General features: G+C 40.5%; 1 protein-coding gene across 1 annotated transcript; it reads left to right on the top strand.

The window, feature by feature from the left end:
- The first annotated feature begins 7,931 nt into the window (after positions 1 to 7,931).
- On the top strand, positions 7,932 to 13,398 carry Ndufaf4 (NADH:ubiquinone oxidoreductase complex assembly factor 4). The gene is made up of 3 exons (XM_085839451.1): positions 7,932 to 8,157; positions 8,449 to 8,552; positions 11,587 to 13,398. Exons 1-3 carry the CDS (start codon positions 8,022 to 8,024, stop codon positions 11,866 to 11,868), a joined length of 522 nt encoding a protein of 173 aa, XP_085695577.1. The 5' UTR covers positions 7,932 to 8,021; the 3' UTR covers positions 11,869 to 13,398.
- Positions 13,399 to 13,847: the final 449 nt, after the last annotated feature.

The raw sequence follows: 13,847 nt of genomic DNA, 5'->3' as shown, positions 1-13,847 counted from the left end.
TTAGAAATGCTTTCATTGCGTCCCATGAGTTTGGGTATGTTGTGGCTTCATTTTCATTAAACTCTAAAAAGTCCTTAATTTCTTTCTTTATTCCTTCCTTGACCAAGGTATCATTGAGAAGAGTGTTGTTCAGTTTCCACGTGAATGTTGGCTTTCCATTATTTATGTTGTTATTGAAGATCAGCCTTAGTCCATGGTGGTCTGATAGGATGCATGGGACAATTTCAATATTTTTGTATCTGTTGATGCCTGTTTTGTTACAAATTATATGGTCAGTTTTGGAGAAGGTACCATGAGCTGCTCAGAAAAAGGTATATCCTTTTCTTTTAGGATACAATGTTCTGTAGGCATCTGTTAAGTCCTTTTGCTTCATAACTTCTGTTAGTTTCACTGTGTCCCTGTTTAGTTTCTGTTCCCACGATCTGTTTATTGATGAAAGTGGTGTTTTAAAGTCTTCCAGTATTATTGTGTGGGGTGCAATGTGTGCTTTGAATTTTACTAAAGTTTCTTTAATGAATGTGGCTACCCTTGCATTTGGAGCATAGATATTCAGAATTGAGAGTTCTTATTGGAGGATTTTACCTTTGATGAGTATGAAGTGTCCCTCCTTGTCTTTTTTAATGACTTTGGGTTGGAAGTCAATCTTATCAGATATTAGAATGGCTACTCCAACTTGTTTCTTCAGACCATTTGCTTGGAAAATTGTTTTCCAGCCTTTCACTCTGAGGTAGTGTCTGTCTTTTTTTCTGAGATGGGTTTCCTTTAAGCAGCAAAATGTTGGGTCCTGTTTGTGTAGCCAGTCTGTTAGTCTATGTCTTTTTATTTGGGAATTGAGTCCATTGATATTAAGAGATATTAAGGAAAAGTAATTGTTGCTTCCTCTTATTTTTGTTGTTAGAGTTAGCATTCTGTTCTTGTGGCTGTCTTCTTTTTGGTTTGTTGAAGGATTACTTTCTTGCTTTTTCTAGGACGTTGTTTCTGTCCTTGTATTGGTATTTTTCTGTTATTATCCTTTGAAGGCCTGGATTCGTGGAAAGAGAATGTGTGAACTTGACTATTAATAACTTTTCAAGTCCTCTAGTTACAACCACTCCTCAAGAGAAACAATTGAAATTGTTATTAGTCACTGCCCATGTTACATTAAAACTGACTATAACAGTCAAGTATTTGAGATGTTTTGTCAACATATTTTTAATTCTCATGGACAAGGTATTGTGGAACTTTAAAACTTTAGCTTCTTAAAAGATAAAGAAGGGGGAAATTATATCCCCATGCATATTATTTAGTGCATTCCCATGCACATTATTTAAATCATACTTTTATTTTAGAATTTTGAAATTTGGATATCAAATATTTTAATAAATGCCTTATAGTATCTTAAAAGGATCTACTTATTGGCATATGGTTTGATCCTGAACAGCTACCTTATATTGAAAGGGAAAAGCATAGGTTCTCTCCACAGAATGCTGCAGAAACATGATGGCTAATTCGTGTGACAAGCTGACAGGTGAGTTTGCTCGGTGCCCTGTCTGTAGTGATGTCTTAGTCAGGGTTTCTATTCCTGCACAAACATCATGACCAAAAAGCAAGTTGGGGAGGAAAGGGTTTATTCGGCTTACACTTCCATACTGCTGTTCATCACCAAAGGAAGTCAGGACTGGAACTCAAGCAGGTCAGGAAGCAGGAGCTGATGCAGAGCCCATGGAGGGATGTTCTATACTGGCTTGCCTCTCCTGGCTTGCTCAGCCTACTCTCTTATAGAACCCAAGACTACCAGCCCAGGGATGGTCCCACCCACAAGGGGCCTTTCCCCCTTGATCACTAATTGAGAAAATGCCTTACAGTTGGATCTCATGGAGGCATTTCCCCAACTGAAGCTCCTTTCTTGGTGATAACTCCAGCTGTGTCAAGTTGACACAAAAATAACCAGTACAAGTGACAAGGAAGCTAAATTGGGTAGATGTTTTCGACCCATCCTTGCTTGCCATTTTTCCAGTTTGGACAAGTGAAGCTGCCATGCTTCAAGCTTTTTAACTTTATGGTAAAAAGAACGTCAGAGATTGTGTATTCTGACTTAGAAAGATTAGTCATATAATAGAGTTATAATGATTCTTCTCTTTTCTTCAATGTGACCAGTTATTCTAACTCAAACTTAGACTGGTCTAGTAATAATTCCAATATTAGAGATTCCTATTGAAGATAGCTAAAATTCTTAATTACCTAGCAAGTTAATTTGGAGCTCAGCCTCCACTTCCAGAGAATCTCTGGCCTTTCTGCACTTCTCAAGGCCAGCTCCCCCACACTGGGAGCTCAAAGCCTGAGCTTGATTGTTGCTAATTTGCATCTGAATGGAGTACCTGGACTTCTTCAAAGCAGCTTTTATACTGTTGCTTTTCACTGTACCACCTTCGTTTCTCAAGCAGGTCAGCCACTGTTCAGCCTGACTGCAGCAGGAGTAAAACCTTGCCTCCAACAGGGCAGGTGGCAGTTATTCTTTATCTAGAAGCGTTCTAAGTACATATTGTGGCTTTGGTCTGAATTGGGAGTATGGTGTGCTATGAGGGCCTGACAGTCAATGACGGGCACCCAGATCTCAGAATCATACCAATCTAAGATAGAGGTACATGCCCAGAGGCCGTGGTTGTTAATAATATACCACAGAGACATGTTTTGTGTAAAATAAACACAAACAAGCTGCACATACACTCCTATGACAGATAAGGATGATTTGAGAAGTTCTAAGATTTCCTAAGACAGGTGGGGCCACCAGCCACCATAACTCCCAGGCAGGACTATAGAGCATAAATAAATTTTATGCCTCAGTCCAGTTTTGTTTAATATTATTTTAAGGGGAGAAAATGTAACCTCCTTCAGCCTAGACAGGCTGGTTTAGACCATCCACCACTGAGGCGGAGCCACCCACTGTGCTGCTTCTCATCTCTCTCCTTTGATGTGTCATTGCCTGCTGCCTGCCTGAGGCCGAACTGGTTCTCCAAGATTTTCCGAAGTTAACACTGAACTGTGATTTTCGCATGTTCCTGCTAAAAGGCAATTCTGACAACTTCAGAAGAAATTTGGCTGACTGGGAATGGGCTTCCCCTCTCCTTTATAAAGAGTGTCCGCCACCATGAAAGTTGAGCCTTGATCAGAATCCTGTCTTGGTTCCATTTCTCTCTCTCTCTTCTGCCTAGATCCCTTTTCTTTCCTCTCCAAGATGTCTCCCAGGCTCCAACCCAGACATGAGAGCCGCAGGCCGACCCCAACAGATTCGGTAAATTTCAAAACAGAGTAGCATTCTGTTTACTGTTCTGACCAGGTTTATTGTGATATACAGCAAGAAAAAGAACAAAACTATATTTCTAACTATGATTTTGATGCAGAACAGAATAAGTCTGATGTTGCAAACAATGTTTGGAGAGATAAGTATGGCTCTTGCAGAGTTTGGATCCCAGCACATTGAGTGGCTTAAAACTGCTTGTACCTCCTTCTCCAGGGGACAAGACACCATCTTTTGGCCTTTGCAGGCACCTGCATTCACACATACATAGCCCCACAATGGCATATACACAACTAATTTAAAAATATATTTTTTAAATTGCAGTAACCTGAGAATATATATATGTATGCATAAAATCATTAAACAGAAACAGTTACATTGTAGAAATTCTACACTGGAGCAATAGAAAAGATGCCCAGAGGGCATGGTCCCCATCAAAGGCCCTGTCTTCTCAAAATACAAATTCCTTTGAAAGGTGAGAGACTGAGTTAATGCTAAGGAAAGTATTTTCTACTGAATACCAATAGGGATTGGTTTTCCTAGGATTAACATGTGGACGGTCATACAACTGTAATCCAAGGGGACAGGCTAAAGGTAGACTTGGCAGTATCATTTATGTACTGCTTTTGATGGGAAGAAGAATGTGAAATCGATAGTTATATTGGCCCTCACCACACCGAGGTTTCACACAGCCTCAGAGGCCAAGCAGTATGGGACAGGGGTAGAGCCTTTATGAAGAAGTCCCATGAGGCTAATACAGGAAGTTGTGAAGGTAGAGTCTATGCTACAATGGAGCATCCAAAATGTTAAAGATGCTAGTACTGTGTGAGTGTGCCTCAGGCAGAGGGGTGGCGCTACCTGAGCCCTTTAGAGCACAGATGATTCCATCACAGACCCCAGATGCCAAACATGGAGTCGCAGGATTTGGTGCTTGCCCTGTTCGAGTTTTGGCCTTGCTTTGGTGCACTCCTTCCTTACTCCCATCGCTCCCATTTGTAATGGAGCTGCTTATTCTGTGACACCATATAGTGAGAGTGTAACTGGTGTTTTGATGTTATAGGGGCTCATAGTTAAAAGACTACTTGAGTTTCAGAAGAGACCCTGCATTTGTACAGTTTGAGGGATTGTTAAAGACTTTGGGGACTTTTGAAGTTGGACTACATACATTGTATGAGATAGCCATGAGCCTTTGAGGACAACATATAGACTGTTGTGACTTAAAGGTGGCGTGTTATGGTGTCAAATTGATCATGAGTAGACGTGGGATGGCTCTTGGCTGTCAACTTGATGGAATTTGCAATCACCAAAGAGACAAGCCTCTGGGCTATCTTGATAGTGTTTCTTGCAATGGGAAATGTGAGTGACATTATTTCATGAGTTTGGAGCATGACAAGATGAGCACCAGGGTTTATTTATTTATTTTTTCTATTTCCTGAATGCAGAGGCAAAGTGACTAGGTGTCTTACTTTTGCTACCATGCTTTCCCTGCCTTGATAGTCTGTATAGCCTTGGACTGTAAACCAAAACAAATAGCCCTTTTAGCAGCTGCTATTATTAGGTAATCTTGCCACAATACGTATATTTGGTAAACCCATTAATTTATGGTTCTTTTGTTCTGGCTTATGAAAAGTTTACATACCCACTCCCACACTAGATCACATTATTTAGGACAACCTGAATCTATATTCTCAAGCTATGGTCATTCATATTTGGCTCATAGTATATTTTTTTTTTGAGCTGAGAGGTGTGTTTCTTGTCGCTGTGATTTATAAGATTCACAGTTCCTTAGTTTGAACACTAGATCTGGAAAAAGACTAATGCCTTTTGTCTTGAAGTCTGGGTGCCTCTGATTCCAGTTCCAAGTTTCACAAACAAGTAACTCCATGTCACTATAAAACTAGCCAAACCTACAACCTCAGAAATAAGGTGAATTGGGCTCTTACAAATCCATTGACTCCTGGACTGTAGTGCAGATTTTAGAGAGATTCTCTCTCAACATCAATATCCCACGAGGATATTTCTGAGACCCACGAACATCTGCAACTTGCTCACTATAACGCCTTTAGGGTATGCCTTGAGCTTGAGTCACCTACTTCCTGAGTGTCAGTTCTAAAATGCCTTGTATGACACTGAAGTGTGTTCACAGGAAGGAGTGTGTAATGGTGCATCGAGGCAGAGAGGAGAATTGAGGAGGATAAGTATTGTGTGGCTGACGCTTCTTAGGAAGATGTGAATAAATGTCTACTAACTTTAGCTAGGGAACCAATGAATAGATAAAGTATATAATTCCACCAGAGTCCAACTTGGGAAGCCAGTGAATTTTTTTTGGGGGGGGGAGTTATTCATTGCAATACATTAGAGGAACGGGGTGACTAGTAGGGAGGGAGCCATTTCACTAAGAAGCCCGCTGCGATCTGTATAACAGCTCATTGAGACAGCAATGCTGGAGCTCTTTGTCTGACTGGCAGGCAGCTCCTCACCTCCAAGCCTCCCCTTCCTAGCACTATTCAGTGGCCTTCTTTAATCATGTAGCCTTCAGCTTTCCCAGACTTGTGAGCTCTGTTGACTTCCTGAGTCTCATAAGTATCCCTCCTGTTTCAGGAGGGAAGGTTTCAACCAGGAGGAAATTGCTACACAATGGTGAGGGAAGCTTGCAGGTTCTACCTGATGGTGACTATTACTGCTGTGAGTGCGAGGCAAAGGCAGATGGCATTCTAGACCCTTGTTATAATGCCTACTGATGTTCCAGCCTTCCCGGGTTCAACAACACCATCACATGGAAAGAGCATGCTAGTCAGTGATTGAAACTTATCTTGGCATAAAACACCCGCTTTGTCCTGGCACCATTTGGGCATATAGCACGAAATAAAACAAAGGAAAATGTCTCTTCTCAAAAACTAGCATTTTACTGTTTTGGTGATATTTGGATCTCATCACTATCATTCATTATCAGCTATCAACCTTACCTCAGTTTGATTGAGAGAAAAGCAGACTTCTGACTTCCCTTGAGGGTCTGTTTTCAATCCTTAGGCAGAAGCCAGAAAGAAAATCTTAAGTTCAGACCTTCTGCTATATTGTATGTCTTGACAAGAAGAGCTGAAATTATGGATTTATGGTCCAGGATTTTGTTTCCATTCTGATTACCAAAGTAGGATAGCCAAAGGTGGGTTCTGCTGGAGCCTCTCTGCCTTGCTTTGGTCTTTAAGGGTCTGAGTAATCCCAGGCCAGGGCTAGATAAAACAATAGGCTCGCCTGTCACTGTCTCTTCCAGTGTCAAATCCAAGCTTTCCTGCGTGTAGAAATTCACAGATCTTTAATTTTGTACTATCTGCTGTTCTGGACTCACTCAAAACTCTTGTGTAAGGTTACTTTCATGTAGCCCTAAGTTTGGTGGGATCACATGAAAATGAGATTTTCACTTTTAAAATACTTTATCAGGCAGTGAGTGGAATTGCTACTATAATTCTTAAAGCACAGAACAGAGTTAATGAGGCCAAGGAACATTTCTTGAGAAATTGGTTTAAAAAAAAAAAATCACCCAGTTATGAACATGTTTAAAAGTTCTCAGATGGAAATCTTGGAGCAGACTGCCACCTTCAGGATAGCTGACAAATTAACTCACTGAACACGATTTTAGCTTCTACATATCCCATCTCTAGACACAGGTTTCATAAGCAACAGTGAGAACTTTATCCCTCTAGTGTTTTCTCTATTATGAAACAGTTTAATTAGTAATAGTCCTTAAAAAATTAACACCCCTCCCCCTTTTTTTTTCTTTAAGTTGGTTAGACACAACCAATCTATTCACCTAATCAACCAGGCTGAAATCTTTAATAGATTTCACAACCACGGTCTGGGAGAAATATTATTAATTCGAAAACTTATTTTCTTCCTGGTGGGCTTTAAAAACGTATGGGCCAATCACATTGAATACTTTCGGAAATGTAAAGGAAGGAAGAGACAAAGGGGGGGGGGGTGGAAGAGAAGGGGAAAGGAAGATAGAATGTGTACCGTAGATTTTTAATTTTTTTTCCCAAATACAGCGTTAAGTTACACCAGGGTTTGCCAAGATTACAGAGACTAGAGAGACAGTAGAGCTGAGAAATGGGGCTGAGAAGAGCAGGGTGATTCAGCGCTAATGGAGGAGTATGTCAAGTTAGTACTACTTATGAGAGAAGGGGAAGGAAAGCCTAAAAGTCATAGCATTAGGGACAAAGTGGTGGGAAGATGGTATGCCAAGATAGTGAAAGAGTTAAAACAAACAAACAAAACCAACACAAAATTGGCTCAGAAAGCTCCAGGCAAGGGACAGGAAAATAAGGGCTGTTAGAATGGAATTGCGGCTGAGAACAAATATTCTCAATTTCTCAAAAGCATGGGCAGGTAAATTCAGAACCTTGACCCTGCGCTCTGCTCTCTGAAGAGGTTTGAAAGATCTCCGCTCCACACTTTGGCTACTCGGGATTTCGCAACCATGCGATCACGTCAGCTCATCCTTAAATACTCCGGAGTCGCTGGCGGGCGTCCCTGGCAACGCCCAGATGTCTGCGCATGCGCCTGTGCGGAAGGGTGGGTGGGGCGGAGTCCAGCGTGCGTCCTCCCGGCCGCCAGGGGGCGACGAGCGCGCCCTCGGCGTTTTACGGGTGCTCGACCCCTGGTGTGCGCATGCTCAGTGCGCACAGAGGTCACCCGTGCCGGTGTCTGCCCCACGTGCGTAGTGAACTAAGGGCATCATGATTTAGAGATGGGGGCTCGCGTGACCCGCGCCTTAAGGAACTTCAACGTGGAGAAGCGAGCGGAGCGGGAGATCAGCAAGAGGAAACCCTCCATGGCACCCAAGCACCCTTCTACCCGCGACCTCCTGCAGGAGCACCTGAGTCGTGAGTGCCGTCCCTCCCAGGCCTCCGGTGACATTGAGGTCGTCCCCGCGCGGGCCCGGGGTGGTGGCGGCTGGAAGGAATCCCGGAGCCCAAGGCAGCCCGCGCTCTCTCCCGGGGTCTGCGCAGGCTGCACGCAGACTCTCGTCCTAGTGTTTGCCCCTAGGTGTCCAGATGATTGTGGTTTTTTTTTTGTTGTTGTTGTTTTAAAATATTGTACATGTTTACGAGTTTAGAGATTTTTTTTTTCCTTAAAAAAAAAAAAAGATACTATGGCCTATTTTCTTTCCTTAGAGTATCCAGAAATCGAAGAAGTTGTTTCTAAAAAAGATAACAAGCTGCTGTCATTGCTAAGAGATGTATATGTCGATTCCAAAGATCCGGTGCCTGCCTTGCCGGTAATGTATGCGTTAATAAAGTCGGCAGTTTATTTTGGAGGTCTGAGAAAGTGATCAAGAAAAAGAGGGCAACGAGTGAAAGTGCAAAGTGGTGTGTGTATGTGTGTGTGTGCAGGGGGGAGCAGTCAGTGTAGAGCACAGACAGCTAGACACAGGCAGGCCTGGACCCCCTTCGATACTTAGGGTATACCGAAAGACCTGTGAAGGGATTGATTGAATGGACCTGTGTGAATTGTTTATTGCAGAAGTTGTAGGGTTGGGTTACGGCACTTTTTAGTGGTTTTCTGAGTGACCAGTATGACTTTGAGAGCTATTTTATATTCTGTAAATTAAGATGCTCTTAATGACAACCTCAGTGTTTGGGGGTTTGGAGTGGGGGCATGTTCATAGTTTTGAGGATATGTCCCAACAGGATATGTAATATTATATGTAAGTTAATATAGTATGCTGGGATGATGGGCATATCTTATGTGTCAGGTGTAAGTGTTGTGTGTAGTGATTAAAACAGTAATTACTCTCTGAGGCCCGTGGTACGTTGCGGGCCACAGACCATTCAGTGGATGAGCAGCTGTACAGCTATAATGTAATTACGGGCTGGGGAAGATGAAGGGCTGCTTCTGAGGAAGTGACATTTAACCCTCGGCCTGGAGTGAAAATTGAAGTTGCAGTCTGGAAGGCAAAGAATTAGATTAAATGAAGAGAAAGTACCAGCCACAGCCCTCAAAGTTTTTTTTTTTTTTTTTTTTTCTTTTTCATTACAGAACTTTTTTGTACTATCTAATACTGAGCACAAGACTGCAATTACAGCTACTTCTATAATATTCATAATTTAATAGTGACAGTAGGATTTAGTTACTACCAGATTTTCACACAATAAAGATACATTGATTGTTGGCCATAACGTATTATTTTTAAGCTGAGCAATACTTGGAACGAGGGTTTCCCATTTATGCTAAGCAGGAGTTGCATGTGAGTGTGTGTGTGTGTGTGTGTGTGTGATTTTTGTGTAAAGATACTTATTTGATATTATACTCGGTATTTAGTCTGTTGAAGTGACCAGTTTAACCTCTTCAAATAGGTGCCAGTCACCTAACTATAATTTATTTACTAATTTTCTGACTTCTGTTTATAGACTTATTGGTGCTGATTTTTTTTCTTTTCTTTTCTTTTCTTTTCTTTCCTTTTCTTTTCTTTTCTTTTCCTTTCTTTTCCTTTCTTTCTTTCTTTCTTTCTTTCTTTCTTTCTTTCTTTCTTTCTTTCTTTCTTTCTTTCTTTCTTTCTTTTTTCCTGAGACAGGGTTTCTCTGTGTAGGTCTGGCTGTCTTGGAACTTGCTCTGTAGACCAGGTGTTTTTTGCTTCTTACCACTAGACCCATACTATCTCAATAAAGCGGTGTGACACATCCTGGTGACTGTTATAACCTAAAAAAGCTTCGTCTCTTCTCAAATCACTTCTCTCTAAATGAACTTGGGAATCAGATTTTTAGTGTCTTTAGTAAGTCTTGTTTAGATTTGATGATAATTAGATTGTATTCAGAGTTTAACTAAAGAAAGCTAAAGATCTTCTAATTTTTTTTTAGAAGGTCTTTGAGGAACGAAGAAAGATGTTATTATTAAGTAGAAATTTTCTTCCCCTCAGTTTAATGCACGGGAAAATAAGTGATTTTTATTTTTTAGCTACTGACATAACTAGTTATCATATCTGCTAGGAAGTAGTTTTTCAGTTTTTTGTTTTCTTAATATTTTATATTTATGTGGAATTTGTAAATTTTTTTCTGCCTTTCCACTAAATGAAAAGAGGATGTTAAATTTTATTAATTTTGATGTCAAGTGATTAATATGAAATACTGAATGGAAAAGCCAGATCTGTATGTATGGAGGGAAAGGCAGATGTACCTGGGTTTGGAAGATGAGAGACACTTTGAGATTTAGGAAGTGGAAGAGGAAGAGAGTGAGTGCCTGAGACTCAAGTGGGAACAAGAAGGTGGAGTGAGTGGGTGTGGGAGACTGCTTAGGGGGTATGCAACAAAGGGAGACTGAAGGGAACTTGGGGTAATGGCTGCATCATGAAGAACATGCCAAGAAATTTTAGATTTATCAGAAGGGCTTTGGGGAGTCATTGAAAAAGCAGGGTGGGGAGAGAAAGAAAGAAATACATTGATATTGGCCTAGAAGTGGTGTAGACAGGAATAGCTGGAAATGAAGAGAAAGAGGAAATCCTTGACTCGGCTTAGGTAGTAAGCACAGAGACTGAGGTTAAGCTTAGGTGGGGACTTACAGAGATCCACCTGCCTGTGGATGCTTATGCACAGACTGAGTCTCAAAATATGTATGTAAGTGAATGTGTGCATGCATGGGCTACCTTTTGCTGTGATAACACTGACCAGAAGCATCTTACAGGTCTAGGTAACAGTTTATCAGTGAGGGAAGGCTGGAAGACAGTTCTCAAGTAAGCTGTTCCAGCGCCGTTAGAGTGCTGCTCATTCGAAACAGGAGTAATGCTTATCTAATCAGTTCTCAATTCTTCTCATATACAAGTTGAGGTTTCTTTAACTTAGCTTCTTAGGACCTGATCTCATTTTGGAATATTTGTATGTATATTATGAAGAATCTTTGTGGTAGGATCCAAATTTAATTATGAAGTTTGCTTTTATTTCATATACAATGTAAGCTTGAAGGCAGGTTGATGAGTCATTCTTAGTGTACCTACATTTTGACTGCTGATCATCACAGGAAGTTCGATGTGGCGCTTTCTACTTGGGACATGATGGTGGAGTTCAGAAGTTTTGGATTTTAGAGCACTTTGGGTCTCACATTTTTGGGTCAGTAATGCTCAGTGACTATGATTTCATGGTGTACATGCAGTTGCAATTTTATAGAGGCTTTCTAGCGAGCTATAGTTAGGAAAAGAGTGGTACAGTGCAAAATCAAAGTTTGAGGAGGTATGTATGTGTTTATTTGAAAAGAAATGGTTCAGACTTAAGAGTTGTGGAAGATATAAATATTTTATCCTAAACCCTTTTCTTTGGTACTAGGTAAAAGTTGAACCACGACAAGAACCAAAGGAATTCAGACTGCCGATAGGAAATCACTTTGATAAGAATATCACGGACATTCCCAAAGGCAAGATTACTGTTGTAGAGGCATTGACCCTTCTCAATAACCATAAACTCTCTCCAGAAACATGGACTGCTGAGAAAATCGCCCAAGAGTACTATTTAGAACTGAAGGATGTAAATTCCCTTCTCAAATATTTTGTTACTTTTGAAGTCAAAATCTTACCTCCAGAAGACAGGAAAGCAATACAATCAAAATGAAGAAAATCACGAAACAACTTCCCCTGTATGTGCTCCCAAGCTCCATGCCCTTGTTTTTCGTGTATTAAATTATACAAGTTACTGTGAGTTGAGGGCCATAACGTTTGAAAGCTCTTTGACCTCTTCAGGATTGTTCATATAAATTTTTTTTAAATTTATGTATGTGTAGTTCCTGGGTATATGTTAGCTGTATTGATCATGTGGCCCAAATGAGTCAATATTAAATTCCACTTTCTAGTTTACATTGGTTTGTTCTTTGTAGTAGACACTGAAAGCAAGAGTCCTCCTGACTCCTATAAGACTGGCATTGTGTTAGGGACAGATAATCAGCAGGGAAACACAGTGACTATATTTCCCAAGTGAAGAAAGAGAGAAAACTGAGTGAAAAGAAAGAAAAATATATATTACTATTCTAGAGATGAAAAATCCATGAGGGTCTTTTTAATGTTTTAAATTGGTTTTAAATATGAAATAATTTTGTAGAAGAATTAGTGGTATCTGACATGCTGGTGGCTGTCTCTCTTTTGACAAATAGAAATAGGTAACTTGAAAAGGTTTCTAAGAGCGAGGCAATACTTAAAGATTATTTGAACAAATAACTTCTTTAATTTAGAAATAAGAGAAGTATGAAAGAACAGCTAAAAATAAGAGGATCCAATTTGATAACCAAACATTTATACCTGTTTTTATTCTAGGAGGAAAAATAACCAGTAGAAGTATAGAATAAATCCCCGAAGGGACCTAGAAAGTTACCGATTCATTCACTTAAACTCTGGAATGGCACCTTCCAGTAATAGAATCTCAGATAAGGTGAAATGAGTTTGGCTCATTCTGGCATGTTATACCTGTGGGTTCTTGCCCATATTGTTTGACCTCTCTGAAATTGAATTTCTGTAAAAGTATACCTGCCTTATATAAGTTCCAGGACACCAGTGAAGATAAATGACAAAAGACCAGGCAAATACAAAGTCTTGTAGTTAAAATGGGTGTCCACAGAACACACTACGGAGTTACCTGTCGTTTATGATGCAAGGAAGCCAGAGTTTAGGTTCTCGAAATCCTAGTAGTATTTTTACTTATTCTGTAAAATGAAATACATTTCAAAAGGACAGAATGGAGTTGGGGTAACTGGGCTCGTCCATATTCTTTCACGGGAACAGACAGACTACTTGCCTCGAGATTCCACGGGAAAAGATGTGGAAGATGAGATGAATGCAGCATGGTGATGGAGGGAGCCAGATGGAACAGCAAAGATGGGAGGTGACTGGAGAGTTTGTCAGCTTCTTCATATCTAGTTCCAGTGAAGAAACTATCCCTACTTATTTGTGATTTAATACAGGCGTTTAAGGGAACACACTAATTCCAATCATTGCTGATTATGGTGGAAAGTGCCGTCACAACCATCCTCCATTCATTCAAAATGAATATGTGAATCAGCAGTACTGACTCAGGTTTCCTGGGTGGCTCGCAGATGTAAATATGGTTTCTTAACTGGTATCACACAATAAAATTCTTCCATTTTGCACATTAGCCCACTTTTCTGTTTTTTTCTTTCATGTAGAACACTAATTGTAACGTCACACAAGGTGTATGAAATTTACATTTGGAAAAGTGGAGTTTAGATGTCGGTTCCTTAACTAGCTGTATCTGACGTGTCTTCGACTGTACAACCAGGAATTGAAGTGCAGGTTATATACCGGACACAAACCTAGGTGCCTTACATGTCTTAGCGTTGGTTGTTAACATTACCACAAGCGTGAAGTTAAGAATGCTTTCCTGGGAAAGTTGCAGCCCGGGAAACTTCAGTAACTACAAAGATGAGTGGATACTGAAGAGTAAACGGAATATTTTGTACTGACTACTACACTGGATTGCCTGTATGGGAGTTGTAAGAATTATGTGAATTGATACACGGGTTACCCGAGCATAAAGGGCCAAAACTTCTCAAATGTCTGCTTCTGTAAGTCCTCTGTAGAGCT

The sequence above is a fragment of the Mus caroli genome, unplaced genomic scaffold (genome assembly GCF_978045245.1).
Source record: "Mus caroli unplaced genomic scaffold, Mus_caroli_1 scaffold_6, whole genome shotgun sequence".
Classification (NCBI taxonomy): Eukaryota; Metazoa; Chordata; class Mammalia; order Rodentia; family Muridae; genus Mus; species Mus caroli.
The sequence above is the reverse complement of the archived record's forward strand: the minus strand, read 5'-3'. Positions and strand labels throughout refer to the sequence as shown.

Coding starts and splice junctions, on each gene's coding strand:
- Ndufaf4 (XM_085839451.1), top strand. CDS start 8,022: ATGGGGGCTCGCGTGACCCGCGCCTTAAGGAACTTCAACGTGGAGAAG. Junction 8,158..8,448: donor CCTGCAGGAGCACCTGAGTC/GTGAGTGCCGTC, acceptor TTCTTTCCTTAG/AGTATCCAGAAATCGAAGAA. Junction 8,553..11,586: donor ATCCGGTGCCTGCCTTGCCG/GTAATGTATGCG, acceptor CTTTGGTACTAG/GTAAAAGTTGAACCACGACA.